Here is a 13,353-nt window from a genome sequence, read left to right as displayed (position 1 = left end):
ACCCCTGCTGAAACAAGTCCAGGAGCTAATATGGAGCGTAGGAGCTCCCAAATGATCAGGAAAGAGGAGAAATGGAAGTAGGATCACAGAAGCAGCAGCCCATCTATCGGTGTGAGGCACTGCCTGTTGGCCTGTCTGATACTCACATTGTCCAGCACATCCAGGAAGGCTTCGTGGTCACATAACAGGAGGACACTTGAGGCACAGCCAGAAGAGGCTGGATGGATTGAAAGATGGTTAAGAAGAGGCTTGAAGAACATCTCCTTGGGCTGTAACCCAGCACCTCCCATCACTCAGTGGCTGGCATCCCCACTAGAAGGTATCCTTCCATCCTGTTTCCCAGCCTTCTCCCCACGGTCCCCAGGCACGCACCTGCCCAGTGTAATGGACTGCGGTTTTCTGCATCCACAGCATCTTCATTTGCGCCGTGCTGTAAATAGCCACAAAGAGAAGCAGCAATGGAGCTTGGGGTTAGCATCCTCATCCCATTCCCCATAGCGAGTCGCCAGTTTCCATGGTAATATGAAAGGGAACAAGAGGACCATGGCTCTGAGGGAAGCCAACTACTACACAAGCTGAGTCTACTCCATCAGGGAGCTTTGAAATTCGGTCCTAGTTCCTAACTAAGGTCTAAGAGAAAAGAGGTCATCAGTAAATAATCACATGAAAGGAGAAGACACCTGAACGGCCGGAGTTTGAGGACCTTGATGTGAGATTTGGAAAAGATGGGGGGTAATAAAAGTAGAACAGTCAGTATGGGCTCACGATCTACTGGAGACTCAAACCGTTCACAGGTCATTGCACGCGCATGTTTCTCTTTGTGCTAGTTGGCTATATTTATTAATTTATTTGCTTGGGGAAAGGGGTGGGGATATGCTTGTGGAGGTCAGGGGGACAACTTGTGGGAGTCAGTTCTCTCCTTCCACCGTGTGGGTGCTGGGGGGTCAGACTCATATCCTCAGACAAAGCAAAAAGTTCTGTTACTTGCTGAGCCTCCTTACTAGCCCCTCCCACTAGAGACATCTTTTTCATTTGAACATCCCTGCTTTTCTTCTACCCGCCCATATATATAGCAGTTAGTCTCCGCAGCAACTACTACCTGCCTTCATACATAGCAGTTAGTCTCCGCCATTGCAGAGCTCAATCGTTCTCGGGTATTCTGGTTTCTGACTTGCCCCCAAAGACAGAATGAAGCATGGTATATGTACAGAGTAAGTTTCAAACTTACTCTGGTGGGGTTTGGAGACATAATGACAAATGACCACCAGCTATGTTACTGGGAATGAGACGGCTGACCTTTGTCAGTGACGATGGACAACGTTGGAGCATGTTGCATCTATTTCCTGCCTGCATAGGAGTATCAGAGGACTGCCTTTACCTGAAGTAAGACTTTCACACACTGTGGCTGGCAGGAGATGGTGGCCAAATGAAGGGCGGTGCTTCCTGGAAAGATAGAGAGAGAGAGGGTGGGTGGGTGGGTGGCCCATGAATGCGGATGACTCACTGGGAGGGAAGGCGGGAGACGCACAGATAATCAGAGGGAGATTAGAGGGAGAAGCTCTAGGCCACATGGGGCCAGAAATTCCTGTTCCCCAAGCAGCTGGCACCTTCAATGGAGAGTAAGGGGGAGGTGTGTGCCTAGCTTACAGGGAGGGGAACCCCAGGAGAGATGTTGGCCAAGTCTTACTGAGCAAAGCAGCAAAGGCCCAGATCTGGAGCCTCTGTGAGAGCCCAGCATTGTTCCCCTCTGCAGCCACACAGACAGCCTTGCAGCATAAGGGCAGGCAGAGCCAGCTGACTCACCGTCCTCATTCCTGCTGTTGATGTCAGCCCCGTTTGTAAGCAGGATTGTCAGACACTCTGTCAGGCCTTTGGAGGCTGCCAGGTGAAACCTGCCAGGGTCAAAGCCAAGAGACACAAAAGGATGAAAGACCATGGGATAAAATGGGGGAAGCTCCTATTTTTTTAAAATCATGTTTAATATTCTAACTTTTTCTGATCAGTTGGTTTTGTCCATTGTTTATTTTGAGATAGAGTCTCACTATACAGGCCTGGCTGGCCTTGAACGATTGATCCCCTGATTTGACCTCCCAAACTCTGGCATTATAAGCAGGTACTAGCACAGCTGACCAGGGAGAGCTTTAACAAGTCCTGCTTCCTCTGCTCCAGAGCCCAAAGCCAATTCCCAATGCAGAGAGGGAAGGTCTCCCAGTCAGTCTGTCTTGCTAAGAGAAAAGCCTGCCTCCTAGACTTCCAGTTGTGAAGTCAGAGGATGCTACTGGAAAAGCAAGAAGAGCTGCACATCTGAGGGGATTCAGATTGCTGCAGGGATGTTCAGGAGACACATGCTAACCAGCCTGTCCTAGCACAGAGCCCTCAGAGAACTAGAAGGGTCCTAGAAGCCAGAACAGAGCAGAAGGCTGGCTGGCAGGGGGTACAGCCTTCCTCCTGATCACTCCCTCGAGTCCCATGACACCCGGGACTTACTCCTTCATTCCTAACTTCTCAAGCATACACACCCTCGTACTTTTGCGATGAGGAAACTTTGTTTAGCAATTAGTTCTCTGTTGGTTTAATGAGCTTTACATCCTTTTCAAGTCATTGTGGCTTGTGGGGTGGCTGGAACTCAGGGACAACTTCCTCCTCCCTCATTTGTTCCCTACATGGCAAAGGATTATCCATCTACTCGCCAAATCAAACAATAAAAGGAAGGGCTCTGAAGCTGTAGGCCTCCCCTGATCATTATGAAGTTTTCAAAAAGAACCACATACCAGGGTGGGGGTCAAGAAGACTTACTTACGGGGACTGGCCATTTGAGTCTAGTTTGGTGGGTCGGGCAGACTTCCTAGAGGCCAAGGCAGCCACGCGTCCCACGTCCCCCCGCTGCACTGCCTCCAGCAGCTTCTGATCACGACGGTTCCATTTCTCCACCTAGCCAGGAGTTACAGATTGTATGAATATTGGCACTGGCAATAGTATGAGAAAAGGAAAGTGAGATCAAATGCCCGGCAAGAGGAAAATCATCCTGGAGTGGCTTCCTACTCTTGATCGCCAGGCCCAGAGCAGCACATCTTTGTTAAGGGGGCCAACAAAATACTGACCACTCCATATGTCACCAAGAACTATTGACAGCCACTGTCCACGACAAACCTAAAGGTGCCCAGGGGATCACTGAATTAAAAATTATGAAGCTTGGTGTAGACTTATAATACACTCCAGGAGGTAGAGGCAGGAGGATCAGGAGTTCAAGCTGAGCCTCAGCCCCATGTGTGTGTGTGTGTGTGTGTGTGTGTGTTTGTGTATGTGTATGTATGCATATATGCATAAGGCATGGTGGCATGTTCCTATAATCTCAACGTTTGGGAGGCTGAGATAACAGAATCTCAAGTTTGAGTGAGGTGGGAAGTCCTTCTGTTTATGTGTTGCTTTTATTGGTTAACGAATAAAGCTATTTCAGCCAATGGCTTGGCAGAGTAAAGCCAGGCGGGAAATCTGAAAAGAGATATAGAAAAGAGAGTAGGCAGAGTCTGGGAGAAGCTATGTAGCTGCTGAAGGAGAAACATACCTAGGAGAAACATTTACCGGTAGGCCACAGCCTCGTGGCAATACACAGATTGATAGAAATGGGTTACTTTAAGATATAAGAGTTAGTTAGGAATACACTTGAGGTATTGGCCAAACAGTGTTGCAATTCATATGTGTGATTATTCGGGTCTGGGCTGCCAGGAAACTGACAAGCAGTCTCTGCTTACATTTGATGTCAACCAGGATTCTCTCAATAAATAACAAAGAAACATACTTTTATTATAATTTTTTTTTTTTTTTTTTTTTGCCAGGCAGTGGTGGTGCACATCTTTAATACCAGAGCTCAGAAAGAAGCAAAGGCGGGTGGATTTCTGAGTTTGAGGTCTACAAAGTGAGTTCTAGAACACCAGGAGAAACCCTGTATCAGGGGGAAAAAACAAAACAAAACAACCAAAGAGGGAGGAAAAAAAACATGTTTTGTTTTGTTGAAACAGAGTCAAGCTAGCCAGGCTAACTCAGAGTCTCTGTGTAGCCATACTGGTCTCAAATCAAGCCCCTCTTGCTTCAGCCTCTTGAACGCTGTCACATCAGGAGTTCTCCATCACACACAGCTCCAAAGTAATTAATGATGGCAAATGTCTAGCATTTTGATGTTGGGGGGAAATGCTTGTTTGTCCCAGCCGCCTGGCTAGCTTACGCCCAAAATAACCACACAGAAACTGTATTATTTAAAACACTGCTTGGCCATTAGCTCTAAATTCTTTGTTTGTTTGTTTGTTTGTTTGTTTGTTTGTTTTTCGAGACAGGGTTTCTCTGTAGTTTTGGAGCCTGTCCTGGAACTAGCTCTTGTAGACCAGGCTGGTCTCGAACTCACAGAGATCTGCCTGCCTCTGCCTCCCAAGTGCTAGGATTAAAGGCATGTGCCACCACTGCCCGGCTTAGCTCTAAATTCTTATTGGCTAACTCTTACATATTGGTTTAACCCATCTCCATCAATCTGTGTATCGCCGCGTGGCAGTGGCTTACCAAAGATTCTAACTGGTATCCATCTCTAGCGGAGGATCCATGTCTTCTCTCACTCTGCCCTTCTTCCTCCCAGCATTCAGTTCTGTTTTCTCTGCCTACCTAAGTTCCGCCCTATCAGCTAGGCCAACACAGTTTCTTTATTCATTACCCAATGAAAGCAACACACAAACAGAAGTACCTCCTACACCCATTTTGAGACTTTTTATCTAGTTAGTTAGTTTTGAGACAAAAGTCTATGTAGCCTTGGCTAGCCTGAAACTCATTACTTAGCCCAGGCTGGCCTTGAACTCATAGAGATCCACCTGCCTCTGCCTCCTAATGTTAGGATTAGAGATCCACCAGCCTCTGCCTCCTAATGTTAAGGTGTGCACCACCGTACCTGGCAAGACTGTTTGTAATCATCACCACTGATGTTAGATGCCCAGCCGGAGGGCAATCCTAGCAAGAACCCCTTCCTTGGTGCTCCCTGGGTCTTTTTAGAGTAAACTGAACCAACCTGACTGCTCCGGATTGGTTCACAATACTTCTTAACGCCCCCACGATTCCAACCCTCCCCCATTCCCCACCCCCACAGCACTGCTTTTTGTCTTTAGCGGTTCGCAAAGTAAATCTAGGTCCCTAGCTTCCATCATAGCCACTTAACCATCTCTAGCTATTGTCTCTGGGCCCCAAATTAGGGGTTCGGTGGTTTCCTCTATCATAGCTGGCTACGTCTCTCTTCCTTTAGTCTCTAAACCTCTTCACTGGAAGCAGTCAGCAAAGGCAAGTCAGTGTCTAACTGTGCTTGGGGAGGCAGCAAGAAGAGGCGGAAAGGGATCCTTCTCTCGCCTCCCTGGCGGGGAGCAGCTGTCCCTGACCCAGCCACACCTGAACATACATTGTTCCCTCCTTCCAGCTTACGTTTTGAGGGTGGAGAAGTAATTAAAATAATTGAAGTATTACAGGGCATAAAAGAGAGAGCTATATAAAAACACCCAGGGCTGCAAGCACAGAAAAGCCTGGTTTGGTCCAGAGAGGGGAAACACAGAGAAGAAGGGAGGAATGCAGAGATGGTTGGTTTGGAGGAAAAGTCCTCAAGATGGGGACTTTGTCATCAGGACTGAGTCTGGGACCTGGTTCAGCTACATTCTCAGCTATGTGACCTAGAGGAAGCCATTAAACACTCTAACCTGTTTCCTTGCACATAAAATGCAGGCAATAATAACCACCTCACCACAATGCATTAAACAAGTTAATGCAGACAGAACCACATAAATGTACGGCATCCTTACAACAAAACAGGAAGCAGAGAGAAACCGGGGGTGGCCCATTGTGTTTTATGAGGTGTAATTTCAACAAAAAAGAGGTTATAGGAAAGGGTGAAAAAAAAAAAGTAGAGTCTGCGGAAGCCCAATAATTCATTTTCAAGTACTGTTTACAGAGCCGGGACAAATTGTTAATCATCAACACAGGTCCAAGCCATAAAATTGCCTAGGATAGATGGAGTCTGAGGGAGGTTACGATCCTGTAAAATGCTCGGAACCTCTCCTTGTCCTCCAATTAGCCTCAAATAGCCCCGAAAAATAGTTAGGGATGATATCACCGTGTGCCTTTCACAGAAAAGGAAGTGGAGGCACACATGTTAACATCTGTCCAGGATCACATAAAAGAGGAACAGCACTGGCCTTAGAAGTAGGTCGGGCCCCTTGCATCCAGACCGAGCTCCCACATCAGACCACAGTGTTACAGAGCTATGGGAAAAGGATTACTTATTTCCAGATGAAGTTTGAGAATGCCTCCAGGGCAGAGCTCCTCGCTCTCTCGGAAGTTACTCCCTGCATGGGAGAGTCTCCAAACAGGTTTATTCTCAAATGGCATAGCAAGCAAAATGACTCCACCACATCCTAGCAGGTCCTGACATGCAAGAACATGCTTTTCAGTGCCCCTTGGGAACCAGGTCATCCGATGGAAAACAGAGCTGGAACAACCCCACCACCTCACGCCATTGCCACCAGCTGACCTTAACCTCGAGTTCTCCGGTCAGAAATTCATTTATTTATTGTTTGTTTGCTTGTTTGCTTGCTTGCTTGAGACAGAGTTTCTCTATGTAACTTTGGAGCCTGTCCTGAAACTCGCTCCGTAGACCAGGCTGACCTCTAACTCACAGAAACCTGTCTGCCTCTGCCTCCCGAGTGCTGCCGTTCAGAAATTTAAACTCTCTTCCCTCTTCCTACAGTGTTCTTGTTCTCGGTATACATCTTGGCTAGCCTGGCACTCACAAAGCTCTTCCTGTCTCCAGCGTGCTGGGATCTTAAGTGCAGATCACCATGCCCAGCTCTGAACTCTTCAGACTGGTTCTTGTCTCTGTGTCAGGCATGTACGAGCTTCCTTGAACCTCAGTTTCCTAATGACAGAAGAGCATTCAGTTTTGTGTCTGTCTCGTAGCTGACACACAGTAGATGGAAGTTCCAGCCATATCCCGCTTGGCTTTGCTGGGAACACTTGGATGTTCCAGAGCTTAGAATTCTCAAGTTGAGTAAGTGGGAGGCTCTTGCTTACACCAGTCAACGAGTTAGTCAAGTTAGGTGGGTGGTAAAGTGTGTTTTAGCAATATGGATATATATCTTTCCAGCTAGGTCCTTCTAGGTCCACCAGGTTTATTTCCTACAGTTTCATTACACCAAGACGTGTTTAGAACGGGTAGACATTCTTCATGATGGAAACTAAAGGACAAGATGAGTGCTTCCAGAGTCCCAGATGGCCTGTGGCTCGCTCACTTTTACACCTCTGAAAGGAGACACTGGATTGCCATCACGGCCTCAGGGGAGCAATCACCAAATTAACCAGGAGACTCCCTGTCAAGGACCGTCTTTGTGATTTCTACGGATGAGATTAGGGAACACGTGCAGAAGTAATTTTACCTTCTCCTATCTTGGACTGTGAACCTCAGGCTCCCTATCAAGATGGGAAGACACCAACAGGTAGTGCAGGAGCAGTCGGCTTCTGCTGATGAACAGGAGGATGGGAAAGGACAGGGAGCCTTTAAGGGATGAGGACCGGACACTTAGCATCTCAAATGCAATAGAAATCCTCTCTGCTGATCTGAGGCCAAAGGCCGAAAGCAATTTCCTGGCCCATCTCTTTGTCTACGTCTTGCCCAGGTGGAGCACTCAGGTTTATTCCACCCTTGAAGACATCAACTTTGAGTCATATAACCCAAGACTAGGGGAGTTGAATTTTTGTTATCTTCCTAGACAGGTAGGTGATGCACATTAGATTTTGTTGTTTTGCCGCTTTTTTTTTTTTTTTAAGACAGGTCTCATGTATCTCAGACTGTCCCCAAATTCCATCTATAATAGAGAAGACCCTGAAGTTCTGCTCCTTCTGTCTGGGTGCTGGGATTGCAGGAACATGTCGCGCTGCCCAGTTTATACAGCTGAGGGCTGACCCAGGCTCCACACATCCTAGGCAAGCTACATCCCCAGCCCAATGTAGATCAACTCTTAAAGGAGCACAGATCTCTCAGTCCTTGCCTCCAGTGAAGGTTCCTCCCTCCAGGACTTGAATAGCGACAGAGAGAGATGATCTGCTGGTGTACCCGGGAAGCCAGGCTCCTGGAGTGTCCAGAAAAGCTATCACGCTCTCTGCAGATAGGTTCAGTGTGGCAAGTGGAGGACATTATCTTAGGGCTTATTATGGGGAAGTTTCTTTTTTTAAAAAAAAAAGATTTATTTATTTATTATGTATACAACATTCTGCCCCCATGTATGCCTGCATGCCAGAAGAGGGCGACAGATCTCATTACAGATGGTTGTGAGCCACCATGTGATTGCTGGGAATTGAACTCAGGACCTCTGGAAGAGCAGCCAGCACTCTTAACCACTGAGCCATCTCTCCAGCCCTATGGGGAAGTTTCTTGAGGAAATAACTTATAGCTGAAGCCAACGTATTTTAAAGCCTTCTCAGGGGAAAAACATTTTTATCCTAAGTATGTACAGGGAGCTCTGAGTACTCCCTGTACATCCCTACACTCTTGATAGACTACGATCTTGTGATACTAAGAGTTTATTTAAATGAGTAGACATTCCTCACGGTCAAACACGTGGAGAATTGGGGTCATAACGGAAAGAGGGAGATCCCAGTGTAGCTTACTGCTCACTCCAGCATCTAGGAAAGGAGGCGCTACCCAGGGATGAGAGAACCAAAAAGGTCGTATCACCTTGAACTTGCATGATTTCAGAAGCTAAGCAGGGTTGGGTCTGGGTAGGAGAATCAAAAAAGAATGAAATTGTCCCCTTCCTAAGGAGAGAGCAGGCTCCGTAAATCTGGAAGGGAGGAAGAATTCTGGGGACTTTCCATATTTAGGGAAAAGCAGATGCGGATTAGAAAATCACTGAGAATTAAGGCAGAACCCAGGTAGCCGCGGTTTCTGTTACCTGTAATAGTAAATGCCATTTGACTGGCCAGTCAGCCTGCGGAAACTCCGTGTGGAAGCCAATGTAAGTGGGACAGAGACAGGCCTCAACAGTTCCCACTCTTGCTTCACAGCTCTCTGCTAGGTTCCTGTGGCCTGCCCATGCACAGGGAGATAACCCAACACTTCTCACACTTGCTTGTGACGTCAGCTAAGCAATATCAGTCCCAAGGAACCCACACCCCAACCTCCAGAGAAGATGACATTCCCTCAGGGGGCCACTCTGGAAGAGCTCCTTAGGGAAGAAAGGCTGTACCCTCCCCGAACCACTGTCTCCTGAAATCTTTGTTTTGCCCTAGACAGGGGAGAATAGAGTAACCTCTGCCAGGAGCTCACTCCTTGTGAGTCCACTCTGTCTTCTTACCCCTCACCGTCACACTTCCCTAGCTCAGTCAAAGAAAATGAACGCAAATCCTAAACCAGAAAAAGGAATAGTTAGAGAAAGAACCAGGCAGGGAGACTTGATTGGTCCCAAGAGCCAGTCTGAGGGCAAGACACTGCAGTGAACTGGCCAGGATGGATTCTGCAGGCAACTCACCCAGGCTCTTGGGGATTGACCAGGGGTTGCACGTCCTCCGACAGTGCCTGTCTGCTTAGTTAGATTGCAAGGTTCAGCCACAGTGAGCAGGCAGGAGGTCCAGGCAAAAGGTGACAGGGGTGATACTGAGGAAAAGGTGTCCAGTAATTAAGGAGAAACCAGAGGCTCCATATTGGATGGCCAGTTGGAAAGAGGGTTGAAGAGGTGCTTGAAAGAATGGGAGTGGAGGCCATGGAGCGTAACAGAGGGAAGGGTGGAGGAGGCTGTGAAGAAGGGCTGGAGAAGGCACTGGGCTGAGCATACTTTGGGGGCGGAAAGCAAACAGTAAAAACGGAGCCACATGGGAGAGAAAGTTGTGGGGAGACGGTAGGATGGAAAATGAAGCTATCAGGCAGGAATTAGGAGTGGAAGTAAGAACGGAGGCAAAGGCTAGGGGTGGGGGTGGGGCAGATGTCTGAGGTGGGTTGGTACCGGGAGTCAGACCTGAAGTAGAGAGCTGGGTCATGGGAAGAGGACAGACCTTCAGAAAGCATACCAGAAACTGGAATCATAAATGTTGGGAGAACAAGGAGCCAAGGGGAAAGACCTTGGGAAGGAAGAGGTTAGGGAGGTTGAGGGACAGGTTTGGGGAGGCACCCGTAAGTTCAGTTAGCAGAGCTGGCGGCCGCATTGCCGGAGCAGCCGCGCAGCAAAAAACCGATGCAGGCTTAATGCGATCGTCCAAGGAGATGGGACTCAGGACTTCTGGCAACACAGGACTTGGACCCCAGCCCCAGACCTTCTCTCACACATTTGGCACCTACCGCCACTTGTGAACTGGAGCAGGAGAAGATGCGCTTCATGGCCGGGGCTAGGGCCACGGGGGGACGGGGACGCGCAGAGAGCCGGGCCACAGGTTCTCAAACCCACTCGCCTAGGCTGTGGGAGAGACAGCTGTCAAAAAGCAGAATGGGTCCCGCCCTAGGCCCCGCCCCAGATCCCACCCCGCTCAATCGAAGACGTGAACCCAAAGACTGGGCTTGAAACCCCGCCCCAGGCCCTGCCCCACCCCGCCCCTGCAGAGGCAAAAAGCCCGCAGTCTTCCGCGGCGACCAGGGCTGGGCCTCAAGCCCCGCCCTCCAGCCTGAGCCCGCCCCCCGCACCTACCGACTCTGAGAAGGATGCTCTCGGCCTCCGCAGAGGCGCCTCCGAGGCCCCACCTCCTACTCCTTTCTGCGTGGAGCTCCGCCCCAAAGGATCTCGGCAAGCTTCGATGTCACCAACCGTCCCCTTTACCAGTGATGAGGCTGTGCTTCATCCCCTCCTCCCCGACGAAAACCCAAGCCCTGAAGATCTTCAAAAGAGAACAGTTTGGAAACAGTAGGCGCTTGTAACGCTAAACAGACTTGAGAACCAGTGTGTGGCCCACTGCACCCAGAGAGACAAAACCCGAAAAAGATTAGGCCGATCGCGTAAGGCAGCTCTTTGAAAGGACCAAGGGGAGAATTTTTTACTGTATGCTTGTTCGTCTACAAACACACACACACACACACACACACACACACACACACACACACACACACACCCCTTCCGTTTCACGGTCCTTTGGATCCGTTCTTGGTAATTCTTGTTTGACCGGTGTTGCTAAGCCAACCGATCTGGCCATCTTTCCCTTCTCCTCCCTGTAACCCCTACAAGCCCACCCAAATATGCTTGAAACTCTAAGGAATAAAGCCCAAAGTTCTCTTGAGAAGTGTTTTTTTTTAAAGACTTATTTATTATGTATACAATGTTCTCTCTGTGTGTATCCCTGCCCATGTGGTTGCTGGGAATTGAACTCAGGACCTTTGGAAGAGCAGGCAATGCTCGTAACCGCTGAGCCATCTCTCCAGCTCCTCTTGAGAAGCGTTTTACATTAACTCATTTATTGGGGGGAGGGGCATGAGTGAGTACTAATGGAACACTTCTGGAGAGGTCAGAGGGCAACCTGCAAGAATTGGCTCCCTCTGTCCAACATGTGGGTCCAGAAATGATTCAAGTAGCGGGGCTTGGCAGCAGGCAGTCCCTCTAAGATGCTCCAAGCCCAAAGTTCCTAACATGGTTTACAAGGCTCTTCTGAAACAGAAGCCCGAAGAAGGTGGTGGAGGTGCACACCTTTAATCTCATCGCTCGGGAGGCAGATGCAGGCAGATCTCTGCGAGTTTGAGGCCATCCCAGTGCTACCGAGTGATTTCCAGGACAACCAGGTCTACACAGAGAAACCCTGTCTCGAAAAACAAACAAAATAACCAAATTAACTGTTGTAGACCATACGTAATTCCCTTTGCAGTTGATGTATTCTAGGTGGAGCCTCACGTGAATTGCTGTTTTGTTTTGTTTTGAATTGTTATTGTATATTTCCCCTTAGAACCCCGACAACCTGCCCATCAGAGTGCGCATCTTGGCGTGCGACTTACTGGCAGTCCTTATGGTCACCTACACAGCCACCAATATGTTCTGTGTTTACATATTTGTGTTTCCTATCAGGTTCTCTGATGGCAGCATCTGTGGGTTTTTTTTTTTTTTTTGTTTTCGTTCCCTTGCTTGGCACATATTAGGTCTTGAATGTCTGTCAAGTGAATGAGAGAATGGATGAATGAGCATAGAAGCAACAGGAAAAACAGTCCAGTGTAGTAGAAGAGACCATTGCTTCTCCACTGGTTTTGCTTCAAAGGACTAAAAGGCTTTTTGAGAAGCAGGCTGCAGTTAGAGAAAGCCCCACTCCAGAGCTGAGGGTGGAGAGGGGGCAGGTATGTCCTTGCTAGGAGAACACAAATAACACATTTGATATTCGCCAAAAGGTTAATAATTTTGACACAAAGGAAAAAGAAAAGTTTTCTTTCAAAAATTATTACATTTCTTTATTTCTGTGTCCACGTGTATGTGGGGCTGTTGCCGTGACAGTTGTGGCGTTCAGGACAACCTGCAGGGGTTTGCTCCTTCCAGCATGTGTAACCTCATCCTGGGGATCAAACTAGGGGGCCAGGCAGTGTGACAAGCACCTTGACCTACCTACCACCTATCTGCCAGCCCCAGAGGGTTCTTTCAGTCATGTGGACAAAAGAGGGGCTGGAGGAAGGTTCAGCATTCCAGAGTACTTCCTGCCCTCTGGTCGATGATATTAGAGTCATAGAACCTAGGGAATGAATCTCTCTCTCTTCTGGACGATGATATTAGAGTCAGAGAACCCAGGGAATGAGTCTCTCTCTCTCTCTGAGAGATTCATTCATATATGCATATACACATATGTAGAGTCTGCCTCAAAGGGTGTGAGGCACAGGACAGGACTTAACAGAGGGAGCTAATGTGTAAAGAGGAATGGCGTCAGGCCGGGAACCGCTGATTACTTCCGTACACCTCCTTAGTCGTCTTCATGGTGCATGGAATGGTGGGTTACCTTACAGGGTTTGTAATTATGGCTGCTGTTTATTAAACATTTACTACATGTTCACTTTTCCTGGACTGTCTCTCTTAGTCCTCAGAACCTCTAGTGAGGAAACTAACACAGAAGTTAAATGTGTCCCAGGCCACATGCGTTTGAAAAAGGATGGCCTATACACCCAAATCTGCCTTTATTCCTAATCCTGGACCACAAAATCTGTTACCTGAACCTCCAAGAAACTCTGACTTGTTCAAGAAGACATGGCACAAATGAAAGACCAGAGCCTGGCCACACTGGCCTTTTACTCCAGAACTCAGAAGACAGAGGCAGGAGGGTCTCTGAGTTCGAGGCCAGCCTGATCTACAGAGCGAGTTCCAGGTCAGCCAGGGCTACACGGAGAAACCCTGTCTC

At 48.3% G+C, this 13,353-nt stretch overlaps 1 protein-coding gene across 1 annotated transcript in view; it reads right to left on the bottom strand.

Moving 5' to 3' along the window:
• Ankrd35 (ankyrin repeat domain 35) overlaps nt 1–10,805 on the bottom strand; it is a 20,475-nt gene extending 9,670 nt beyond the window's left edge. Inside the window, exons 1-7 of the mRNA XM_050124808.1 lie at nt 10,689–10,805; nt 10,346–10,460; nt 2,801–2,931; nt 1,804–1,892; nt 1,379–1,443; nt 373–430; nt 88–217 (exon numbers count right to left, since the gene is read on the bottom strand). Of these exons, the coding sequence (XP_049980765.1) occupies nt 88–217; nt 373–430; nt 1,379–1,443; nt 1,804–1,892; nt 2,801–2,931; nt 10,346–10,384 (512 nt within the window). The 5' untranslated portion in view covers nt 10,385–10,460; nt 10,689–10,805. The remainder of the gene's footprint in view (nt 1–87; nt 218–372; nt 431–1,378; nt 1,444–1,803; nt 1,893–2,800; nt 2,932–10,345; nt 10,461–10,688) is intronic.
• Between the last annotated feature and the right edge of the window lie 2,548 nt (nt 10,806–13,353).

The sequence above is a fragment of the Alexandromys fortis genome, unplaced genomic scaffold, assembly GCF_014885135.2.
Source record: "Alexandromys fortis isolate MF-2015 unplaced genomic scaffold, M_Fortis_MF-2015_v1.1 scaffold_235, whole genome shotgun sequence".
Classification (NCBI taxonomy): Eukaryota; Metazoa; Chordata; class Mammalia; order Rodentia; family Cricetidae; genus Alexandromys; species Alexandromys fortis.
This window is presented reverse-complemented; position numbering and strand designations above follow the sequence as displayed.